Here is a 22,958-nt window from a genome sequence, read left to right on the forward strand (position 1 = left end):
GTTGCTGGTGTTGTAATGTACAGTATTAACATACGTGAAATACAATTGTTCTGTTTACTTCTGTTTGTATAAGTGTAAGTTATATGTTGTTTAATCAAAGTGTTTCCTCTTGGCAGTGGACTCTCGAAAAATTGACCAGGAGGGGAAAATCCCAGATGAAACTTTAGAGAAACTGAAGTCCCTGGGGCTTTTTGGAATGCAAGTCCCAGAAGAATATGGTGAGTAAAGGGAACCACCACCCAACTGGTTCAGCTTTCAACAAAGCCTCTGTATTTGTCCATGAAACAGTTCTGTTCTGGAAAGGTGGCCTTTGAAAACGCATTAAGTCCAAGGTCGGGCTGCAAAAATGCTGAAATTAATCAAACTGCCCTTTGTGGGCTAAATTTGGGGGGCTGGCTGGTGAGCGTGCGGCCTGGTGAAGGGGCTCTTTGGCAGGAAAAGCTAGTGGGCTCTGTGCCCCGCCGTGGGGTTGTGGGGGGCGGGGAAGGACCTGTAAGGTGTCTGCTCTCTGCGCTCCACGGGGCAGGAGGGGTGGGCTCACCCCTGGGCAGGCTGATGGCAGCGGGGTCTCTCTGGCGGAGGGGCGGCCCCAGGCCGTCAGTGCTCTGCGTCTGAACGTTTCAGAGGGACAGAACATAGTCCCATGTGGGCACTGGTCCAGACACAGTCTAGTGTGCACTCTTGGGATCCTTTCCTACGAGCATGGCCCCCCGCCCCCAGCCTGCCCTCCCCAGAGCCCTCCCCCGAGCCCTGGCTGGGGCAGCCTCCAGCTTCGTCAGCTCGGGGTCAGGGGTTTGGGTTGGAGAGCTGCTGGTGCTGAGAGCCGGGCACATCTGTGGCCGTGAGCCCAGTGTCCACGCCGGGGGGTAGTTTGCACAGCAAGGCCCAGACGCTGGTTTAGCTCCAGGGCAAAAGTGCAGTCCGTTCCCCCCACCCACCCCCCACCTCGCAGCCCAGGGTGGGGACTCTCGTGCCGCCGGGACCCAGGCTGGAGCGGCTGCAGTCTGAGGCAGAGCCTGAGATCCTAGGGCAGAGGCTGTGACGCCACATCTGGAGGCGTGTTTCCTCAGGGGTCTCCGTCTGTGTGTGTCTGTCGCCGTGTTGTAGGCTGTTAGAGGGTATCTCCTACTCGTCTCCTGTTGAGTGCCTCTTCCCACATTTCCAAATGACAGTAATAAGAGAAAGGACGGTCTGTGGAGGAAACACAGCGTCATCTCTGCAGCTGCTTCACTGCTGGCGGGACGCGGCGCGGGCCTCGGGTGCACCTGCAGCCTGCAGGGCAAAGCCCTGCGCTCTCCCCAGGCCTCCAGGCCCGGCGGGGTCCCAGACCCCGGGGAAGTGTGTGCGCAAGGCAGCGGCCACGTCCAGTATTAGAACAGAGCAGGAGGCTGAGCCTGTCGTCAGCTGCAGAAAGGAAGTGTGTGTAGGAGAGCTGCCAGACGCAGTCGGCTTGGTGACGGTGTCTGCTTCCGCCTGGGTCTTAAAGAAAGCACTTCCTGATTCAGGAGAAGTCGTTGTTTCCTCCATACAAGTTTGTGTGAAACTTGAACACGTCTTTTTGCGTCTCTGTGTTTTATGCCAGCACACGTGTGTGTATGTGTGTGTGTGACTGCACAGCCCCATCCCTAACTCTGCTTTGAGTTCCTGTTGAGTGTGAAAATGCTCTTTCATGAGATCATAAAATGGTCACATTTGGAACTATTTCATTTTCTTTCTTTTTTTTTTTAAACTCTTCCTTGGGAAATGAAGGCAACTACAACCTTATGTTCATGCCCAAATAGTTTTCAGAAACGTCCTGGGTCTGAAGCATTCTGAAGTCTGATTGGAAATCTCTGCGCCCAGTTCTCCTCCCTGACCTTCAGCTCCCCGCGGTCTCACCCGCCTGTCACCTATCCCCACTCTTTGTCCCCCCGCCCATGATTTCACGGATGCTTTCTTGGAGAAGGCTTCCCTCAGTGCTCAGCTGGCAAAGAATCCACCTGCAATGCGAGAGACCTGGGTTCGATTCTTCGGTCGGGAAGATCCGCTGGAGAAGGGATAGGCTATCTGCTCCAGTATTCTTGGGCTTCCCTTGTGGCTCAGCTGGTAAAGAATCTGCCCACAATGTGGGAGACCTGGAAGACCCCCTGGAGAAGAGAAAGGCTACCCACTCCAGTATCCTGGCCTGGGGAATTCCATGGACTATATATAGTTCATGGGGTTGCAAAGAGTTGGACACAGCTGAGCGACTTTCACTTTCTTGAAGAAAAGTGTCACGATTTTTTTTTAAGAAGCGAAACGGACATCGGTGTATGAAACAAGTGGGAACACAGTGTCTTGACTGACAGGTGGGGTGGGGGCTGTGGCAGGGTGCTGGCCTCCCTGGCCCCTGGGCTGGGGACACTGTGTTAAAGTCCGCGTCTGCATGCGCTTGTTATGGAGCCAGAAAAGGTCTGAAGGGAGGTGGACGGAAGTGCGCTGAGTGCTGTTAACGAGTGATTTGTTTCTTTGTGGCTGTCTGTGTTGTGCTCCCTATAAAACGGTGAGCGGGCCATACTTCACGGAGCCTTTTCTGGGAGGGTCTGGGGCTGGAGCGCGAGCGGGGCTGTTCTGTTCCCGCCCCAGGTGGCCTGGGCCTCTCCAACACCATGTACGCGCGGCTGGCAGAGGTCATCGGCCTGGACGCCTCCATCGCTGTGACTCTGGCGGCTCACCAGTCCATCGGCCTCAAGGTCAGGTGTGGGTTAGTGGGGCGCGTGGGGGGACTGGGCAGCTGGCTCCTCTGGAAACCGCCTCCTCCCCATCGCCCTGCCCCATCCCTCCAGGCCCTGGTCAGAGGCCGCCGCCTCCGTGGAGCCTGCCCGCACCGTGGGCGGGAAGTGATCCCTCCCGTGCTTGGTTTGCTCCCTCGGGGCCTGCGCGTGTCCGCCCTGCTGCTGGTGCCCACCCTCCACTGGACTTGGAGCATCTCAGGGCAGGCCCCCCGGCCCACAGCTCAGTCCTTGGGTGGTTTTGCTTGGCACAGGAACCGAAGGGGCGGAGCGCCCCCAGGCTCGGCCGTGGCTCCAGCCACCCAGCTGGGCAGTGGAGAAGCTGCCAGGGAGCCCGAGTCCCGACCCGAAGCTGTGGCGAGCCGCCTGGCCTGTCCCCATGTGGGGGCTCCCTGACCCCCCAGCAGCTCCCCATTTATTTTCTGGGGCTGCCAGCTCCGGGCGGCCCCCTTGCATGAAGGAAGCATTTCTGTGAGCCCGTGGCACCCGCTCCTCTCACTGCCGCTGAACGAGCCGTGTGTGTCGCAGGGCATCATCTTGGCCGGCAGCAAGGAGCAGAAGGCCAGGTACCTGCCCAGGCTGGCGTCCGGGGAGCACGTGGCCGCCTTCTGTCTGACGGAGCCAGCCAGGTCAGCCCCACGCCCCTCGCAGCCTCTCTGCCTGTCCGCTTCCTTCTCTCGTCTTCACCTCCCTTCTCCTCCCTGGTGACCCTTACAGACAAGAACAGGCCCGTCAGCTCCTGTTCTGTAACTGTTTTATGCTTTGCAACCCTCCTTATCGGCTTTCCTGGAGGCTCAGTGCTAACTAAAGAACCCACTTGCCAATGCGGGAGCCCCAAGTTCGATCCCTAGGTCGGGAAGATCACCTGGAGAAGGAAATGGCAACCCACTCCAGTGTTCTTGCCTGGAAAATCCCATGGACAGAGGAGCTTGGGGGCTACAGTCCGCAGGGTCCCAACAGAGTCGGACATGACTTAGTGACTAAACCACCAACCTCCTTATATAAACGTCAGATGTCACAGCCACAGCGGCTTTCAGACTGCGCGGGGTGGGTGGTGTCATCCGCACCGTCCAGGCTGTGGACTGAGGTTCAGCAGTGTGGAGCCGGCAGCCCAGAGTCTCAGCTGCCGTGGGCTCAGGGCTTCCGACGGCAGGTCGATCTCAGAGCTTGGCACGTGCGAGCCCGCCTCTGTCTGTTTAGGCCCCCCAAATGTCCTCACGGACAGTTTCACCCGAGGTCATAAAGTGGGGTTGGCCAAACCCACCTTGCCACCTGTTTTTGTAAAGGAACTTTTATTGGAACGTACCTGCTATGTACACGTTGTCTGAGCCTGTGAAGCTGAATGCATTTATTACCTTGCGCTTTAAGAGCTTGTCAGCTCCTCTGTTCCGCTCTGAAACTTCCTGTGGGGGCCCTGAGGACGCTTGTCTGTTCCCAGCCACCTGTGTCTGTCCCCGCAGTGGGAGCGATGCCGCCTCCATCCGGACCAGGGCCACGCTGAGTGCAGATAAGAGTCACTACGTCCTCAACGGCTCCAAGGTACGGCTCTGTGGCCTCTGTGGCCCGGACCTTCAGCGCACTCACTGGCCACCGTGCTCCAGGGGTCGTCGGGGCGGACACATCAGCCCTTGACCATCTTTCTTTGTTGGCAGAAGAACTGGGCTCAGAGAGGTTCCCTGACCCACCCCATCCTGTCCGCCTTGTGGCAGGATAGGTACCAAGGCATCCCAGCCTCAGAGTCTGTGGGCTTCTGGAGCGCCACCCACCTCGTTGAGCTGCACTCGTGTGTCTGTCTGTCTGTTTTTTCTATTACGCGGAACTTGAAGCACACACGTGTGCTGCTGGGAGCGTCCACAGCCGCCTCCTACCTTCATCGCCCCCTCTGTTCTGCTGCAGCTCTGGGTAGTGGCCAGGGCGGGCTCAGTGCGACTCTGCAGGGTGGTCATAGCACCACTGGACACGGAACGCGTGGTGATGACTTCTGGGCTGCCCCGGTGGCTCAGCAGTGAAGAGTCTGCCTACAGCGCAGGGGCCACAGGAGACACGCGTTCGGTCCCTGGTGGGGAGGATCCCCTGGAGGAGGGCGAGGCACCCACCCCAGTGTTGTCGCCTGGAGAATGCCCCGGACAGAGGAGCCTGGCGGGCTGCCCTCCATGGGGTCACAAGGAGCCAGACAGGACCGAGGCAGCTGAGCGCGACGCCTGCTCACCGTCTCCTCAGCACCTGTACTTTGCTGACTGTCTCGGACCTGTTCGGTGGATTTTTTTTTTCCCCAAACAAGTTGCTTGAATCAAAATTCAAGTTAAGTTCTATGCAGAGCCGTTTGTCGGGGAGTCTCTCCACTTCCCCACCCTCTCCTACTTCCCTCCCACCCCAAGGTGTCCTGTGCTAGAGCCAGAACTGCCACACACACACACACACACCCCAGACACACTCACATACACACCACACACCGCACACACTCACACAGAAACCCGGACACACACGGCCCTCCAGGGAAAGCCTCGCTCTGCTGTCCTGAGCTGTGGTGGGCAGCCGACGCCGACAGGCGGCTGGAGTCCTCCTGCTTTCTTTCCTCAGGTCTGGATCACCAATGGAGGACTGGCCAACGTCTTTACTGTGTTTGCAAAAACGGAGGTCGTTGATTCTGACGGCTCAGTGAAGGACAAGATCACAGCATTCATAGTAGAGAGAGACTTTGGTGGCGTCACCAACGGGAAACCCGAGGATAAGATGGGCATCCGAGGCTCCAACAGTGAGTGGTGCTGTGTGCATGTGCGACAGATGAAGCGTGTGGCCCACGCATGTGTGTGTGCGTGTGAGAGAATGTGTGTGAGATACTAAAATGTGTGTGCACGCATGCGTGTGTATGTGAGAGATGAGGGCGGCGATGACTCCCAGGTGAGGTTCCCACTGCCCCGTGGGACGCCCAGCCTCGGGGGGCGGCCGGGCCAGAGGGGTCCTGTCACGGGGCTCAGTACTTCAGGCCCCCGTCTTCCCCCGGGGCCCCCTCCTCCTTCGCTCCCTCCTCCACGCCCAGGCCTGCCTGCAGCCCAGTGCGTGCTCGGTCCACTTGAGGCCAGCGTCCTGGACGTGGCCCTCAGCCTGGCCAGAGCGGCCACACGGTCCTCACGGGTCCCTCAGAGGCCGAGGGGCTCAGCCTCTCAGCGGCCTTGGCTCAGACCACGGGGGCTCTGAGCGAGCGGCGAGCTGCGTGGCCTGTGTGCAGGCCGGGGCCCGAGCACTGGGACCCCGGCTGAGCTCCTGGCCATCGTGTTCCAGCCTGCGAGGTCCACTTTGAGAACACCAGGGTGCCCGTGGAGAACGTCCTAGGAGAAGTCGGAGGTGGCTTTAAGGTGCGTTGCCCGCTGCCCGGGCCCGCGGAGCGGGGAGAACCGGGCTCCGGGTGTCCCCCGCCCGGCTGGAGGCCTCGTCTGCCTGGGGCGGGCCAGGTTCCTGCCTGCAGTTCTGGGAGGGCAGCCTGTGGAGCGCAGGGTGCACAGCGCGGGGTCCCGAGTGCCCGCCCTGAGTCTTTTTTTCTTGGAGTTAGATTGTGTTGTGTTTTCGTTGACAGGTAATTCACGTGGCAGAATTTGCTGTCTCCCGCACGCTCGCTGTGGTGGTTTTCAGGACAGTCACTGGGCTCAGCGCCCCACTCCGTGTCTGACTTCAGGACGTTGCCGTCACCCCAGAAAGCAGCGCCGTGCCTCCCCCTCCCCTGCCAGCCCCGGCCGTCGCCGCTTAGTGTCTGCTTCTGTGGGCCTGCCTGGTGGGCTGTCTCCTTGCGATGTGATGCGCATAGGGCTTCTCTCACGCTCTGTAGCCGAGTCACAGAGGTGTCGGGTGAACGGGCCGCATCGTGCCCCCTGTCATCAGCTGAGGGTTGGTTGTTTCCAGGCCATTTGAGTCGCGCTGCCGTGAACGCTCGCGCGCGTGTTCGTGTGGGGGCACTGCTTGCCGTCCCCCTGGGGGCACGGCTGGAGGAGCGCAGGGCCGCAGGCTGACGGCACGCCGAGTGCTCTGAGGGCCCACCAGGCTCCCCCATGGTGGCTGCCGTTTCACGTCCCCACCAGCAGCGCTTGGGCCTGAGGGGCCCAGGTTTCCACAGCTCGCCAGCTTGTGTGCTCGTCCTCTTTAAGTGCTCACTCTGGCCTGGGGTGCAGTGTCTTCAGCCTGGGGGAAGCTGCCCCCACCAGGCCTGTGCAGAGGGGTCAGGACTCCCTGGCCTTACGGACGTTAAGAGACTCGCCTGAGGGCGCCAGCCAGGCCCCGGCCCCCGCCCCCGGGGAGTGGAGCAGAGCGCACAAAGGGTGGATGCAGGGGTGTCCTGTGCGGCTGTCACAAGGAGGGGGCCCAGGCTCCCTGCAGGCCGTCCCTGGAGACACTGTCCACTGTTGACATTCCTGAGTTCACAGCGCTGAAATACTTGTGTGCGTGTAAGAGAGGATGGCGGCATCTCTCACTCACCAGCAGGCCCTCGCAGGCTTCACTCGCTAGGGAGTGTGGCTTCCCGAGGTTGCGAGCTGCAGTGTTGCCCCGCGTGCTGAGGTCAGTCGCCGTCTGGGCCCCGGGGTCGAGCGGTCCGTGGTTCCTCGCCCTCCCTGCTTGGCGCCGCCCTGTGTGGCCTGTGTCCCATCATCTCCTGAGTCTGATGCCGAGTCCCCAGGTCGGAGCCCGGGATTTTAAGTTCTTGGGCTGTGTTGCCGCGTTGCCTGCTGGACAGCTGAGCTGCACATGAGGTCTCTGTCCAGTCCTTCTCAGCGCAGCATTTAAAGAATTTCTTTCCCACTGTGTTAGGTGAAAAGTGATGGTTTTAACATGCAAAAGGAAATAGATTTCTAAAGACCTGCTTTGTGATGAGTGGGGTTGTCCACCCCTCAGCCTCAACACTGAAAAGCACGAGATGCTGGGGGTGATTCCAGAGATGGAGGGTGGGATGACCGCAGGCCCAGGAAGCGGAGTCCGGCGTGCAGTCAAGGAGGGATCTGGAGGACAGCTGTAGGCAAGCCGGCCCCACGGGGGAAAGGTGGCAAGGGGGCAGGAGCCGGGTCGGGAGGGAGGGATGCCTGGGCCCAGGAGCCCCTTCAGGTCAGGTGAGCCCTCCAGGCTTCCATCGCCCCCCAGGAGGTGAGCCTGGCGTCCAGCCCTCCCCTCCTGTTGTTGTAAGTGAAGTTCAGGGTAAACTGCGAAGAGGCCATGAGGGGGCTTGTTCACGGCCGTGAGCTGGCCTCCGGGGGCCTGGTGGGAAGGTCCCAGGACCCCAGGTGGGCAGTCGCTTCCCCTTGTAGCCCCGCGTCCCGAGACACATGAGGGCTGACGTCAGGGCTCGGGGGCCCAGGGCCCGCGTGTCACTTTGCACTGGAGCTCGCCCGAGCTGCCCGCCCGCGGCCAGCTGCCACACTCACCCGCCAGGACCCAGTCTGTCGCCCGGTGACTGGAGCACATGCTTCCAGTCTCCCCAGCCCCATAGGATCTGTGTTGAAAGAGTCTCCACTCAGCTTATTGAGCAACTCATCATACATTCAAACTCAGAGGCACGTTTGCTTAATCCGAGTCACCTCGGTGAGCAGTCTGCACGAAGCTGCGTCACGCGCTGCTGCCCCCACCTCCGGGCCTCCGCCCGGGGCTCCCGGCCTTGAGAGAGGCGGGCAGGCCCCAGGCCCTCTTGGGGCTTCGCACTGGCATCCACCGGATGTCTGGGCGCCCTCCTCCCCACCTCCCGACCCCCACACACTGGACTGCGCTCCCCTTCAGTCCCCGCCCACCATGCGCTGCCTGCTGCCTGGGGACTGCAGTGTCTGTGCCCCGTGGGGTCTGCAGGGGGCGCCTCCCAGGACCTGGCATCTGGTGCTTGGGTAGCAGCGTGTCCACTCGCCCCCCTCCCCCGCTGGAGGTCAGGGGTTGGGGTCAGAAGAGGACAGAGGTCACCGTGGGAACTGGAGGCAGGGAGCACGTCCGTGGTGGAAGGCTGGGCCCTATGCACGCCAGGCAGGGGCTGGCACTGCCAGGGGCTCACCGCTCAGAACCTCAGGCTCTTCACCCCTTCAAGGGGCCCTGACGCTGAGGCGCGCCAGGAAGGTGAGGCACTGGAGGCAGAGCCCAGCTCGTCTCAGCCCTGGCTCCCTTGCCCCAAGGCACGGAGGGAGTCCCCTTCCCTTCTGGGCTGACTGCACGGATGCCTGTGAGCATCGCAGTGACGCCGGCCTGGTCTTGAGCGGTGGGGACTGTGCTCCCCGGCCCAGGGCGCTTAACTCCTCCGAGCACTCCTGTGGTCTTCAAGAAAGCCTCTGGCCCCGGTGGACGAGGCTCTCGCGTGCTGTGCCCCCAGGGCCCTCGGGTTCCCCAGCCGGGCCCCCGGGGAGACTCGCGCTGAGCCCCCTCTCCCTGCAGGTGGCCGTGAACATCCTCAACAGCGGGCGCTTCAGCATGGGCAGCATGGTGGCCGGGATGCTCAAGAAGCTGATCGGTGGGTGAGTGGGGGCACCTGGCCCCGCCCGGGCTCCCCGTGGCCCCGGGCGCAGGGCGGGCCGCTGCTGAGCCGCCCCTGACAGCCCGTCCCATTCAAGCCTGGGATCCGGGCTTGATCCAGAAGGAAGGGTGCATGGGGGCGGGTCTGTGGGGCCAAGGTTCAGGTCCCAGCTCACATGGGATGGGGTGGCACGTTCTGGGGGAGGTGAGGGCTGCTGAGCGAATGTGCAAATGCTAGCTGGACACCCGCAGGCCTGGCGATGGTGCCCCATGGGTGTCCGCACAGCGGGGGCGGGGGGCGGTGAGGTCAGTTTGGGGACCCTGGTCTCCCAGTCTCTGGATGGTTCCTTTCTTCTAGTAGAGTCCCTGAAACCCAGATCTCCTTCCCTTTGCCAGTGAAGTTAAAACAGCCCTCTAGGGTCTGGGGGGCATGAAACGTCACTGCTGGCTTGGCTTTGCCAGAGGGATGTGGCTGAGGCTGAGGCATGGGCATGCCAGGGGCTGCTCGCCATAGGGTGCTCGGTGGGTGCCTTGGAGTTCAGGGAGGGGGTGGTTTACAGAAGAGGAGACCCAGGCTCCCAGGGGGCAGCGATTTGCGCGAGGCTTTGCCCCCATCAGCCTGCACGCTTGGGGCCCATCTCCCTGAGCTGAGCTGCCACCACGGCCCTGAGCCCATCTGGACTCTGCTGCCTTGTCTGGAAAGCTCAGGGTGAGAGCTTCGCTCTCACGCTCAGAGGCCGTGGAGCCCCTGGGATCCGGGAGCATGGGAGCCCGTCTGGGGAGCAGTGGGAGGAGAGGCTATGGGCACTCGGCACCTTCAGGGCCGGCCTGGGACCCCGAAGCGGCCACGGGCCACGGGCCACCCTCCCGGGTGTGAGCCCCTGTGCGCTGCCCCGGCTTGGCGCCCCTCCATCCCCCACCCCGGGCACCGCTCAGAGGGGACGGGCACCCCTCCCCGGAGACACCGGAAGGCGGGGCTGTGACATCCAGGGTGTTTGGTCTCAGGGGACCCGCCTCTCATGGTTCCCGTCTGAGTGCGTGTGGGTGATGACTTAGGAAAGCATTTCAGGACAGCGGGAAATTGTTTTTGATAACTCCACTCTCGCTCAGAAATGACCGCTGAGTACGCCTGCACGAGGAAACAGTTCAACAGGAACCTCAGTGAGTTCGGCCTGATTCAGGTGCGGAGGGGCGAGGGCTGGGCGGGCAGTCCCCCGCGCAGGCACTGAGAGCCTGCCCTCCCGGCAGGGATTCGGGGTGAAGACGAGCTTGCCCCCGGCTTGGCGCTCCTGGCCCCAGGCTCACTCTGCGGCTTGGCGGGCCTGGGTGTCCGTGCAGCAGGTCTGTCTTGACTGTTCTGACACTCCAGGAGAAGTTTGCCCTGATGGCGCAGAAGGCCTACGTGATGGAAAGCATGGCCTACCTCACGGCGGCGATGCTGGACGCACCTGGCTTCCCCGACTGCTCCATCGAGGCCGCCATGGTGAAGGTAACCCGCACAGCACGCCGGCCATCCTCCCCGTAGTCAGTTGCTGCCTGGGCATTGACGAGGTACCCACGCCAGCCACCCCGGGACACCGCTGGGAGCAGAGTGGCAGAGGGACAGAGCCCTGCTGGTCTCCTGGTGGGCTTTGTGCCAGGGTGTCACCAGCTGACTGCTGATCACGGTGAAAGGAGAAAAGTATAACTCCACACCCACCAGAAAGAGCAGCAGGGCTGCCTTGGGAAGGCCTGCCTTGTTCTAGCTTACGGCCTTTCTATGTCTCAGTATCAAAATTGTCTTTCCTGAGTATTTGGCTAAGGCAGATACCAACGTTTCCTGTGTTTTTTGTCTTGGGCGGCAGGAGAAGTCAGTTTGGGGCCACCAGTGAGATGACCGGCAGGGCCCCTCCCCAGGCCGGGGTGGCCCCGTCCGGAAGCACAGCTCTGCGCCTAGGCCTCCCCGTGCGGCCCGCCGGCGGCCTGTGCTGACCTTGCCCCACATCCACGGCAGGTGTTCAGCTCCGAGGGCGCCTGGACATGCGTGAGCGAGGCACTGCAAATCCTCGGCAGCTCGGGCTACGCGAGGGACTACCCGTACGAGCGCTTGCTGCGCGACAGCCGCATCCTGCTCATCTTCGAGGTGAGCACGCTCTGCCCACCAGCGCGAGCCCCTCCCACCTGCCTGCACGCCCCTCTGCAGGGGGTGTGGGGGGTCTGCGCTTCCCCGGGTCCCCCCGAGGGCGCGCCCAGAGAATCCGCTGCTGTGAGCTCACAGGCCGCCTAGGACTGCTCTCCCGAGGCCCCTCCCCTGCCAGGACGTGGCGGTCCTCCGTGGCTGGCGGGGTGGTCAGCAGGGGTGCAGGGCCCTCAGCGTGAAGCCCAGACTGCCCGGGACGGGCTCGGGACAGCCCAGCGCTGTGGCCTCAGTCCAGCCCCGCCCCTCTGACCCACGTGCCACCAAGCGTGCCAGGCAAGCCGCCGCCCACACTGCCTTCCCGAGGACCCACGACTAAGGTGCTGGGGACTTAGGCGCCGTGGGCGTTGGTACCCGCTGCCGGGGAGCAGCCAGCTTCTTCCCAGAGGAGCTGAGCCTGGACCAGAGTGGCCTCCGAGCGCTTGCTGTGCCCTCGGTGAAGCGTCCCTTGCCACCCGGGGCAAGCTGCTTCTCCCTTAGAGACACAGAGTCAGGGGAAAGGTGTGACCCCTGCAGGGTGGTCGTGTGGGGGCAGGGCCCCCGGGGGGCTACAGTCACGGGATGGGGCAGGGACCCCGGGGGGCAGTAGCCTGCCTGTCACCCGGGCCCCTGTGATAGCCCTGCTTCCCGAGGGTTAGCAGGCAGCAGCACGGCCTAGCTCGCCACTGGGGGCGGCCTCTGACCTGGATAATGTCGGCCCCAGGGAACCAACGAGATCCTCCGCATGTACATCGCCCTGACGGGCCTGCAGCATGCTGGCCGCATTCTAACTGCAAGGGTCAAGTAAGTACCATGTCCACCGTCTCCCCCCGAGGTCCCCCTGCCCAGCAGATGCCTGTGTTGGAGCAGCCGGAGGAGGGGACTGCCCCTTCCCAGGACGGGGGTGCACCTTGGTGGGGCTCAGCTCACTCCTGGGCTGCGGGAGAGGCGGGGCGGGGGTTGGGGGACGGCTGCCCGGGAAGCTGCCAGGGTCCTGCCCTGAGGTCACCCTGCCATCCACCCCAATGGCTTTTACAACCAGACCAATGAGGTAACCCTCAGACAGTCACTCTGGCATCTCCTCTGGCTGCTCCCGACGAGCGGGCCAGGGGAGGGGCAGGGCCCAGACGTAATCTGGAGCCGCCATGGGTGCCCTGAAGCCGTGGGCTACAGGAGCTGGTCTTGGGGCCCCAGCTCATGGGGCCTGTGCTCTCTGCAGGGAGCTCAAACGGGGCAACGTGACCACCATCATGGAGACCGTTGGCCAGAGGCTTCGGGACTCCCTGGGCCGCACCGTGGACCTGGGACTGACTGGGAAGCTTGGGGTTGTGCACCCCAGCCTTGCGGTGAGTGGGCCCAGCAGGGAGCCAGCCCCCCGTCGGTATGTCTGTCCCAGAAGGAGCGTGGCCGGGCACTGGGGAGATCAGTCGGTCCACGGGACCCCAGGTGGCCCTGTCTCCACCGTCGCAGTGGCGGGAGGGCCTGGGCACACAGTGGGCAGTGCCGAGCTGAGCCCTCCGCTGGCCCGGCAGGATGGCGCCCACAAGCTCGAGGAAAACGTGTACTACTTTGGCCGCTCTGTGGAGACCCTGCTGCTTCGCTTCGGCAAGGTACCTGGGGCAGGGAGGCCGGCAGGCTAGCGTCTGAGCCAGCATCCAGCGAGTGTCCACCTTGGGCACCAGGCCTGGAAGGCAGGCCTGGTCACCTTGGAGGGCTGGGGTGCGGAGCAGGGCTGGCCGTGGCTGCCTGCCCTGTGGGCTATTCAGCTCGGCAGAGGCGGGGGTGGAGGAACCCTGCCAGGGGCACCTTCCAGTTGGCGAGAGGCCCCCTGAGGCCAGGAGGGGCAGCCCCGTGTGGCCCTGGGTCTTGAGAGGTGATCCGTGGCTGCTGTGGCTGAAGTGATGGAGCTCCGGCCTCTGGCCTCAGCCAGGCTGTGGGACGTGTCTCTGCCCACGTTTGGGGTGTAGAGTGAGGCGCAGAGGTGGGCCCCGGTGAGGACTGTGGGGCAGGGGTCCCAGGGGCCACGTCTCCCCCACTGTGTTCCCAGACCATCGTGGAGGAGCAGCTGGTCTTGAAGCGAGTGGCCAATGTGCTCATCAACCTGTACGGGATGACGGCCGTGCTGTCTCGGGCCAGCCGCTCCATCCGCCTGGGGCTGCGGGACCAGGACCACGAGGTGAGCCCCCGCCTGGGCTCACGACAGCCTGCGGCTCCCCTCACCGTGCTTTACTGGGGCTCACAACAGTGCTGTGGCTCCCCTCACTGTGCTTTACTGGGGCTCACAACAGTGCTGCGGCTCCCCCTCACCGTGCTTTACTGGGGCCTGCGGGCTGGGGGGGTGTGGGCCCGTGTCCTGGTGGAGTGAGCGTGCGGTGCCGTCCAGACGACCTGGAGCCAGGGGAGGCTGGCGAGGTTGGCGGCGTTGCCGAGCTGTGGCCATGGCAGGGGCTGGTGCTCTCAGCTCCAGCGGGCGGTCTGTGCTGCTCAGGACACAAGGCTGCTGCCTTCCGCCTTCCTGCTGGAAAGAAGAGGGGGTGACAGCCGGGGTCCCGGGCCAGGCTTCCTCTCCCTCTGTGTCCCCGCGCATCTGGACGCGCTCTGGCCCACGGCTTCGGGGTCGGGACGCCCTCATGCCAAGGAGGTGTTGAATCACCCCCCCGGACACAGGGCTCGTTAGAACCTAAAGCCACGGCTTCCGAGCCCAGCCGCCTGACCCGTCAAGGTGCCAGCCTGGGCCGACAGATGGAGGTCTTGGGAGTGCAGAGGTCGGGCTCCAGGGTGGGGCTGTGCTAAGCGCAGACTGCAGGGCCCCCGGCAGTCATCCTCGGGGATGTTGGTTCTGGCAGGTTCTGTTGGCCAACATCTTCTGCTCAGAGGCTTATCACCAGAATCTCTTCACCCTGTCTCAGCTGGACAAGCGTGAGTGGGTGCTGGGCTTGAGGGGCGGGGGGACCAGGCGCCTGCTGAGCAGCAGAAGGGATGGCACGTGCTCCAGGTGCCGTGGGCACAGACGCCGAGGTCGCGTGTGCCACGGGGAGATGCCTGCGCCACCAGGGCCCCTCCCCACGCTCCCTGAGCCCAGAGGCCCCTCCCCGCGGGGCACTGCTGCCTCCAGGGCCCCTCCACAGGGTGAGCTGTCTTTGGAGAGAGCGCTCCAGCAGCGTCCCTGCTGTCACGGCCCTCTCCTGTTTCCCGCGTAGATTCTCCGGAAAACCTGGATGACATGGTCAAGAAGGTGTCCCAGCAGATCCTGGAGAAGCGGGCCTACATCTGCACCCACCCCCTAGACCGGACGTCCTGAAGAGGGCCCGCGTCCCCACGGCCGCCGCCCTGGATACGCCACAGCAGCCCAAAGGCGGAGAACGTGGTTTATTACAAATCGACTGTTTCTCCTCTTCACCCGACCTGTGGGCACTGCTGCTGGATGTGTTCTTGGCCTGTGAGTGGACGCGGGGTAAGCACGGAGCTGCAGAGACTCGCCGGCTCGGGGGGCACCCGGAGGAGGCTGGCAGGCACAGGTCCTGGCATGGGGGCTACGTCTGTGAGGCCGCACGTTCTCCAAGAAACAGCTCAAAAACTGCATACGTGTCATTGGTTTTAATTTGGAGCAAAAGGCGCTTAACACGCACCAGGAAGCATTTAGCACGGCGTGTCTGCCCTTCGAGTGTGGGCAGTCTAGACACGCATCTCTTCTGAGCCAGCTGCGAGTGGACAGAGCTTGATCCTCAGGCCCACCATCTGGGGCTGGCTTCCAAGGCCCTTGGTCCTTGGCATGAGGGCTTTGCGCCTCGGCGCTGGGCCTGCTCCGGTGACGCTGCTGGGGCAGCAGGGCTGTCCTGGGGCTCCTCGGCCTCTCCTCGAGCACAGCTGTGTCTCCCCCTACATGAGCGGCGTCTCCCCCGGCTCGAGCAGGGCTGTGTCCGGGCCCCCGTCTGCTCCTCGCTGACATCCTGTTCTGCATGCTCACCTGGCAGGCTTCAGGCACTGGTCTGGTTCCTGGGTGGTTTGTCCAGAAAGCTCACCCTCTACATTGTCTTGAGGCGTCCAGGCTCTCCTGCTCCCCTGAGGGGGAGTCACTGCCCACGGGGGCGACAGGAGCCACACAGGAGCGGCGCTGGCTCGGGTGGGGCTGAGCGAGAGCCCAGAACCATGACAGCCTCTCTCCCAAAGGTCCAACCTGGGGTTTCGTGAGGAAGTTGTTTCCAAAGCTGTGAGTGATTTGCAGGAGAGGGGGCGCTCTGCTCAGGATGGAGAGCTTGTGTCTCCCGCGCGGCGCCATCAGGAGGGGCCGGCTGCACGGGAGCCCCCCAGGCCCGCTCCATCCCTGCAGTGTCCGTGTCCATATCCCCTGCGGGGCTGTTCTCACCGCGTGGAGGTGGGGGGAGCACGCGCCTGCCCATGCACTTGGGGACCTCGTCCCAGAGGGGACGGAGAGCCGAGCCGGGCCTTCCCAGGCTGGGCCACCCGTGTGACCCTGGGCCAGAGACCCCCGACAGGGAGCGGGGGTGTCCCGCAGCCCAGAGCCTGGGGGTGCTGGCCCCCGGGGCACGTCAGCACACACTCCTGGTACAGGCTCCGTCGCCAGCTGCCCGTGGGAGCGCAGGAACAGAGGAGACCCGAGTTGCCCGGACCCATCCTCCTGGGCAGGGAATCTGGCAAACCTAGTTGGCAGCTAGTCAGCTCTTTCCCTGAATGAAAGTTCTGGCTTTGTTAAGTCACACGTTGTGGTTCCTCCTCACGTACAAGAGGGTAACGAGGACACAGAGGGGTCGTCATGGCCCTTCCCCTTGGAGGGATGAGTGGCCGGGTCCGAGAGGGTCCCGGGGGGCCTCTGGAGGCAGTCATGCCCTCTCACAGCTGAGAAGGCAGGCACAGAGCGGAGCGGGGTGTACCACCCAGAGCCCGGCCTGCAGTCTGCCGGCCCTGCTGGGGCCGAGGCCCAGGCCCCGCTCTCACCTGCCCTGGGCTTGGGCGCGGGCGGAAGCTCCAGGAACTCCGGCGGCCGTGTGTACAGGTTGAAGTCCTGGTGGCGCCGGTCCCAGCCCCACCTCTCCCGCCGCAGCACTGGCTCCAGCAAGTTGGTGAACAGGGCCTTCTCCCTCCACTCCTGTGTCGGGCAGCAGCAGGTCAGAGGAGGCCCCGTGCACCCCTGCCCAAGTCCCGCTCTTGCCACCAACCTCCGTGGCAGCGCTGATGGGCGGCAGCCGCAGGGGCCAGGTTGTGCCCATGCTGTGGAGACCCGCCGTCTGGAAGCCGTTGGGCGTGCGCCAGGCCTGGCGGGACTCCCTGCGGGCCCTCCTCTCCTCCTCCTCTGGGTCCAGAGGCCCCACCATGGCTGACAGGTACTTCTGCGAGTATGTGAACCTCCTGCCCGGCTCCTGTGAACAAGCGCAGATGAGTGGGTATTGTGCCCGGGAGTGGGCCAGGCGCTAGGGCCCTGTTCCCTGGGTCAGAGGCTGCTCCTGAAGCAGCCAGTGCTAGAGGGAAGCCTTGGCCCAGGCGTAACGGTTCTGCGAGAGCCAGGGGCCCGCAGCTGTTCACAGCCACACGCCGCTGGGACGGCACGGGGCCCCGGCTCCCGCTGTAGGAGGAGGGTTCACGTTTAGTGGGAATATGGCCGCTCCCCCTGCGCCAAGATCCCCGCTGACAGTCGGCCACGGGGTCAGAGGAAGGAGCCCACAGGCTCTCCCACCGCCCCGCCCTGCCCACAGTGGGCATGCTGGGCTGCTCCGGGCCCTGCGCCGTCACTCACCTTGGCCATCTCCCGATACAGCTCCTTCTTGGCCAGCTCCACAGAGTTCAGGGTCTGGATACTGTAGTTATGCACGGTGTGCGTGTCTGGGACCGAGGCCCGTATCACCCTCGCTGCAGAGCTGGGAGGCTTCCTGCCGACCTGGGAGGCCGCCGAGACGTTCCTCTGGAGAAGGAGACGCCGGTCATCCCCCACACAGGGCGCCTCTGCAGCCAGCGGGTGTCGGTGAGGGGGCCACTGGGAGGCAGCCACAGCCCCAGGTTCCCACGAGCAGTCTGGAGCCCACCCAAAGCAAGAGACACTGTCCCACCACCCACAGTGGAAATGAGCGGACTGCAGCGGGAGCCACGGGCTGGGCTCGCAGTCTAGTCTCGAGAGGCCTCAGCACATCTGCGAGCCACACAAGCGGGTGGGGGCCGACGAGCGCCTCAGGGGGGGCGTCACGTCCAGCGTCCAGCTGTGCTCACGGTGGGGGGCCCAGGTGCACTGACCCGTCTGCACCGGGGAAAGGGCAAGCTCCTTGCTCGGCCTCACCCCAGGGCCGGGGGGTGGGTGACGACCAGACACCAGGGGTCCTGCCTGTGCTCCTGACCCAGGCTGGGAAGCAGACAGTTGCCTGTGGGGTGCAGACAGCGGCTGTGACTTCGTCTGGGGGCCTGGGGCTCTCTGCTGGCCTAGGGCTGATGGGAGCGGCGGAGTCCCGACTGCCAGCCAGAGTGAGCAGTGCATGTCATGCGAAAGGCCACACGTGGAGCCAGATGGCTCGAAGGGACAAGACAAGAAGGTAACGTCAGGATCACCGTCATTTAGCAACACCAGGTAAAGATGTGAGCGCTGTGAGGCAGAAGTTGAGACCAAAGCAAGAGCACTGGCTATGAAAGCCTCAAGGTCAAGAGGAGACAAGTGAATGAGACATACTGCCGCGGCGACACAGTTGCAGAATGAACTGGGGAGCTGGGAGATCAACCGGACAAGCTCCCTGAAAGGCAACCTCGGATAAGAGGGTGACAGTAAGGACCCAGAGCGCGGAAGGTGGAAACACGAGCAGTGGCACCGAGACAGGAGGGGCTGGGAGAGGAAAGGCCGCAGAAACGGCGTCGGAGTCCACACGGAGGGTGCGGGTCTGGACACAGGATTAAAGGCCCGAGGGGAGGAAGGGCAGGAGGGGCCGCGCGAGCGTGAGTCAGCGTCCCGGGGCGACGCGTGCCATCACACACAGGTTCCTGCACGACCGGGATGAGAGACGGTCTCCGGCTTCCAGCCTGCTGCTGTTTGACAATCCAGTCTCAAGATGAGCGTGTGTAAATGAAGGCTGCGAGGGGGCGGGGGTGTGAAGTAAGTGACGGCCATGGAGGAGTATCCAGGGCTTTTCCAAAAGAGGGTTTCATGACGGCTGCCTCGGGGCATCAGGGCGCGCCCAGGAGCTGCAGCGGATTCCAGAAACACAGGTGGGGCCACGGGCACCACAGAACCAAGCTGCCAGAAGCCAGGCCACCACAGGAAATGCCCCCAGTGTGGGGCGATCCTGACCTCAGCCCATCCTCTGGTGAACAGAGGACCTAAGGGGACCTTCCAGCCCTGAACTCGGCGATGTGCTGACCGCACAGACATGGCCAGTGGGTTCATCTCACACGAAGGGAAGGAAGTGAGGAAGACTGGTGTCCGACCCTCTCCAGGAAGGGCTAGGTTTGACTCCAAGGCGGGGGGCCTCAGTGTACGGACTGTAAGGGCGGGGATAGGATGACACGGGGAGCCTGAGCCCTGAGCCCAGCTGCTCTGGCCCCGGTGTGGGGCTGGGGGCTGTGCAAGGCCGTCTCTCCGGAGCCCTCGGCTTCTCAGTCCCTGATACCTTTACTGCCCCAGGAGGAGGGGGGTGAAGTGCTGATCTGACCCTTGGCGGCTCTGCATCCCCTCTGCCCCGCCCCCCCACCCAAGGGTTCGCGCGAGCCCCAGACCCCACAGGACTCTGAAAGGGATGAAATAAAAATGTGAAAAAGTACATGTTGTCAGTGCCTTCCTTCCTTCCTTCGTCTAACCTAGACACAGAAATCTGTAACCATTACTGCACAAAAATGACCTCCTTCCTCCTACCTGATGGCTCGGCACGCTGCCCTGTCCCAAACCCATCCATAAAATAAACAGACTAGACAGCCTGCGTGCAGGTGCCCTCCCTGATCCAGCCACTGCACGCTGACCACAGGCACAACACTGCCGGTCATGCTGGACTCCAGGGGCACCGGCATCACATTCGATGAAGGGGGAGGAAAACCATGCCTCCTTTTGTCCCTCCGGCCTCCCCGACTCGGCCGCGAAGCCCATCCTCGGGTGGGGGTCCACACCGCCCGACAGCCCGGGAGGGAGCCTCTGCCTGGCACCAGAGTCCCGAGCGGTGTGTCAAAGCCTCGAGGACTCACGTGGCCTTCCGCGTCCGGGGGCTGGGGTTCCCCACTGCAGCCTCCCTCCTCAGCTGGGCTACTGCGGCCCCGCCTGGGGTGAGTCTGGAGGGCAGGGCTTGACAGGGAAGAAGCGGGGTGATGCACGCCCGGGGGTGTTGGCTCGGGCACACCCCTGTGGAAGGCACAGCTCTGGAAGCCCACCTGCCCTGAGGCATCGCTTTGCCCAGGGCACCCGAGGCGGGCAAGGGAAGGTGCTGCCATCCTGTGGACACTTCCTGGAGCTGCAGCTGGACAACCAGCGCTTCCTGGCACCCCGCATTCACAAGGCCGGTGGGGGGCAGGGAGCGGGGCCTGGCAGCCATCTGAACACAGCCCGCTTTCAGGAAGCCGCGGGCCACAGGGCCGGTTCCCTCACACCACTCTTGGAGGGAAGGAAAACAGGAAAAAAAGAAAAAAGTCTGCACACCTCCAGCACAGGAAAAGCAGCTGAGCATCCTTCATGACGGCAGGCATGCCACTCAAAACAATGATGAGAAGCCAAATCCCAGCAGTCCCCATGGCCCAGCCTCACAGGTCCACAGGAGCAATACACGCGGACGGGGCTGGAGGCACGGCCCCCACCCCCGAGGCCGTCACTGGGAATGCACGCTGGCCAGAGCCAGGCCAAGGGACAGGCTCCCCAGACCCCTGCAAGGAAGAAAGGGGGAAAAAAAAAAAACCAACCTATTGGGACGGGCTATACCTGGGATCTGACATGCCCACACCTGGCCTGGATCCCGAGAAAACTGTCCAGTTTGAACTCGACAGAGGCACCCCAGCATCCACCACGGCGCTGCTTACAACAGCCAAGACACAGGTACAAGTCTCCGCCGACCGATGAACGCATAAACCACACGTGGTCCCTCCAGAGGATGGACCGATTGATTACTCAGCCATAAAAACCCGCCTCTGAAAGTATTTGATTATGCCACTGGTAGCCATAGGGCTGGACCTTGAAGGATCATATGGTATGTCAAGTCAGCCAGGCGTAGCATATGATTTCCATTCTAGCAAAATGGAAAGAGATCAAAATGACTCATTTAGTAAGCAGAAACTCCCAGCTTTCTAACACAGAGTTTCAAAAGGGCACCTTGAGTGGCCAATGTGAATTCGGAGTTGAAGATTAACATATACGGAGAAATCTGCATTTCTAATAGAGAATCCAGGATCAAGGAGCTGAAGTTCAGCACAGGGAACTATTCTTGTCCCGAAATAACCCCTATAGCTAAAGAATCCCAGGAGAATAGCTGTACTGTACACATACATCCTAACTAAAGCAGGTGGTTTCACACCGACAACAAGCATTATTTTTCAAATGGATTGGACTACCACATAGCAACAGCGTGAACTTAAAGGAAAGAAGGAAGAATCGTGCTTAGTTTACTCCCTCTGACCTCTCTGGCCCCGGCTGGCAGTCCGTCCCTGGAACCTGTCCAGCCCAGACTCCCTTGGCGGGACTGGGGGGCTGCAGCGCTAACAGCGTCCGGCCGCAGCAGACATGAGAAGGCTCCTGTGACAGCGGGAGATTCCTAACCTGATGCGGTGGCTCTGCACGCCCAGAAAACTGCTGAGAAACCTAGGATTTGATCTAAGTGCACTGACAATGAGTGGATTTTGTGGATTTTAATATTAGTTACATCTTAGTATAAATAGGAAAAATTAATGGTTGGGCTTCAATTCGTGATCTTAATATGAATAGATATCTAAAAGTATTTTAAAGTAGCAATTCCTAAGACATTAAAAAACAAATAGGGAAAATGTTTTAAAACATAAAAAGTAAAAAATTGAACTAGCGAATTAGGTAAACAGTAAAAGTAGATTGGTAAATAACCCAAGAAGTGTTTCTTTTGGGAAAAGCTAAGAGGTGAACATGAGTCTGAGTGAACTCCAGGAGTTGGTGATGGACAGGGAGGCCTGGTGTGCTGCGATTCATGGGGTCTCGAAGAGTCGGACACGACTGAGCAACTGAACTGAACTGAACTGAAGAAGGTGAACACCAGTGTAAAGAAACAACCTCCTTGTTGCTTTTCATAAAGAGCTCATGGATATAAAAGCTACAAACTTCTGAAAGATGTTTTTCACTAGAGGAGGGGCAGGGCCAGGGCAGTGGCTCCGCCCACACAGACCAGAGGCCCACGCGGAGCTGAAGGCATCACAGACAGTAGTGGGCTTTAAGCCCCTTTGGTTGGTACCGCTTACCAAGGGAGGCCTTGACCATCAGACCACACGCACCTGTCTCTCCATCTCCTCACCAGCATCCCGATCTCCTGTTCTCTTCCTGTCTACTCGTGTTTTCTAACACAGATTACTTTATCTCCTGTGTTGCTTAGACATGACCTTGGCAGCTTAAGCGAGGTATTACACACACACATACACACACACACAGTTCTTTCTCTATGGTGAACTCAGGAGCCAAAGGAAAAGAAACAGCTTAGAGTGTTTCTTTCCCCCTTTGAGGAAGGATGAGCTCTGCCAGGGCCAGAAGGAAGGAGGAAATGTGCAACCTGGCATGGCTGTGCCCTTCACCGAGCACTGCCTGGCCTGGGGTCCCTGGGCAGGAGAATCCAGCCAGAGGCTGGCTGTCCCTCGCAGCCTGCCACGCGGCCCCGGCCCAGGAAGGCTTGCAGCCAGCGGGGGAGCGCCCACCTGAACCAGGCTCGCCTTCTGGTCCCTGCTCTTCAGGATCACGTTGCTCCGCCACCGCAGGTACTTCTCCTGGTGGGAGTGGATCTGTGACGCCAGGGTGGACTTCCGGCTCCGCAAGTCCTCGAGACTTGGGGCAGGGGCCACGGCTAGCAGCTTCTGCTCTGTGAGGTCTCCCTGGGACATGGGCATCCCAAACTCCTGGCTCAGCTCCTTGATCATGGCCGAGGAGGGCAGCAGGTCTCCCGTGATCACCTCCCTGAGCCTGGAGCTGTAACGGCAGATGCAGTAGATCCTGGAAAGCAGAAGTGCCCCTGCTCAGCCTCACTCACCTGGCACTGCAGATCTGAGCACCCCCATCTTAGCAGAGGAGGGCGGAGAGCTGACCCCAGGTCACACAGCGCACGCACGAGGTGTCAGATTCTGTCCACTGTGCCCACAGGGGCAGGGCGCGGGAGGAGGCCTCCTTCCCAGGCCTCCCAGCTACCCATCCACGTGCCGCTCCACTTCTCTCTTCGGTTCTGCTGCTGCTGCTAAGTCGCTTCAGCCGTGTCCGACTCTGTGTGACCCCATAGATGGGAGCCCACCAGGCTCCCCCATCCCTGGGATTCTCCAGGCAAGCACACTGGAGTGGGTTGCCATTTCCTTCTCCAATGCATAAAAGTGAAAGTGAAGTCGCTCAGTCGTGTCCAACTCTTAGCGACTCCATGGACTGCAGCCTACGAGGCTCCTCCGTCCATGGGATTTTCCAGGCA

General features: G+C 62.0%; 2 protein-coding genes across 6 annotated transcripts in view; one reads left to right on the plus strand and one right to left on the minus strand.

The window, feature by feature from the left end:
• ACAD9 (acyl-CoA dehydrogenase family member 9) overlaps nucleotides 1-14,953 on the plus strand; it is a 47,065-nt gene extending 32,112 nt beyond the window's left edge. For 2 of the 5 annotated variants that reach the window (XM_005908105.3, XM_070358902.1), the window contains 16 exons: nucleotides 117-218; nucleotides 2,605-2,711; nucleotides 3,279-3,379; nucleotides 4,211-4,289; nucleotides 5,331-5,505; nucleotides 6,033-6,106; nucleotides 9,141-9,216; nucleotides 10,329-10,399; nucleotides 10,588-10,707; nucleotides 11,212-11,340; nucleotides 12,098-12,177; nucleotides 12,593-12,719; nucleotides 12,906-12,983; nucleotides 13,421-13,549; nucleotides 14,220-14,292; nucleotides 14,574-14,953. In XM_005908105.3, the coding sequence (XP_005908167.2) occupies nucleotides 117-218; nucleotides 2,605-2,711; nucleotides 3,279-3,379; nucleotides 4,211-4,289; nucleotides 5,331-5,505; nucleotides 6,033-6,106; nucleotides 9,141-9,216; nucleotides 10,329-10,399; nucleotides 10,588-10,707; nucleotides 11,212-11,340; nucleotides 12,098-12,177; nucleotides 12,593-12,719; nucleotides 12,906-12,983; nucleotides 13,421-13,549; nucleotides 14,220-14,292; nucleotides 14,574-14,674 (1,622 nt within the window). In that variant the 3' untranslated portion in view covers nucleotides 14,675-14,953. The remainder of the gene's footprint in view (nucleotides 1-116; nucleotides 219-2,604; nucleotides 2,712-3,278; nucleotides 3,380-4,210; nucleotides 4,290-5,330; nucleotides 5,506-6,032; nucleotides 6,107-9,140; nucleotides 9,217-10,328; nucleotides 10,400-10,587; nucleotides 10,708-11,211; nucleotides 11,341-12,097; nucleotides 12,178-12,592; nucleotides 12,720-12,905; nucleotides 12,984-13,420; nucleotides 13,550-14,219; nucleotides 14,293-14,573) is intronic. The other 3 variants (XM_070358901.1, XM_070358899.1, XM_070358900.1) reach the window with 3 other exon arrangements.
• Nucleotides 13,557-22,958, minus strand: part of CFAP92 (cilia and flagella associated protein 92 (putative)) — a 36,170-nt gene continuing 26,768 nt past the window's right edge. Inside the window, exons 12-16 of the mRNA XM_070358903.1 lie at nucleotides 22,207-22,498; nucleotides 17,126-17,290; nucleotides 16,551-16,751; nucleotides 16,330-16,480; nucleotides 13,557-13,891 (exon numbers count right to left, since the gene is read on the minus strand). Of these exons, the coding sequence (XP_070215004.1) occupies nucleotides 13,677-13,891; nucleotides 16,330-16,480; nucleotides 16,551-16,751; nucleotides 17,126-17,290; nucleotides 22,207-22,498 (1,024 nt within the window). The 3' untranslated portion in view covers nucleotides 13,557-13,676. The remainder of the gene's footprint in view (nucleotides 13,892-16,329; nucleotides 16,481-16,550; nucleotides 16,752-17,125; nucleotides 17,291-22,206; nucleotides 22,499-22,958) is intronic.

The sequence above is a fragment of the Bos mutus genome, chromosome 22 (assembly GCF_027580195.1).
Source record: "Bos mutus isolate GX-2022 chromosome 22, NWIPB_WYAK_1.1, whole genome shotgun sequence".
Lineage (NCBI taxonomy): Eukaryota > Metazoa > Chordata > Mammalia > Artiodactyla > Bovidae > Bos > Bos mutus.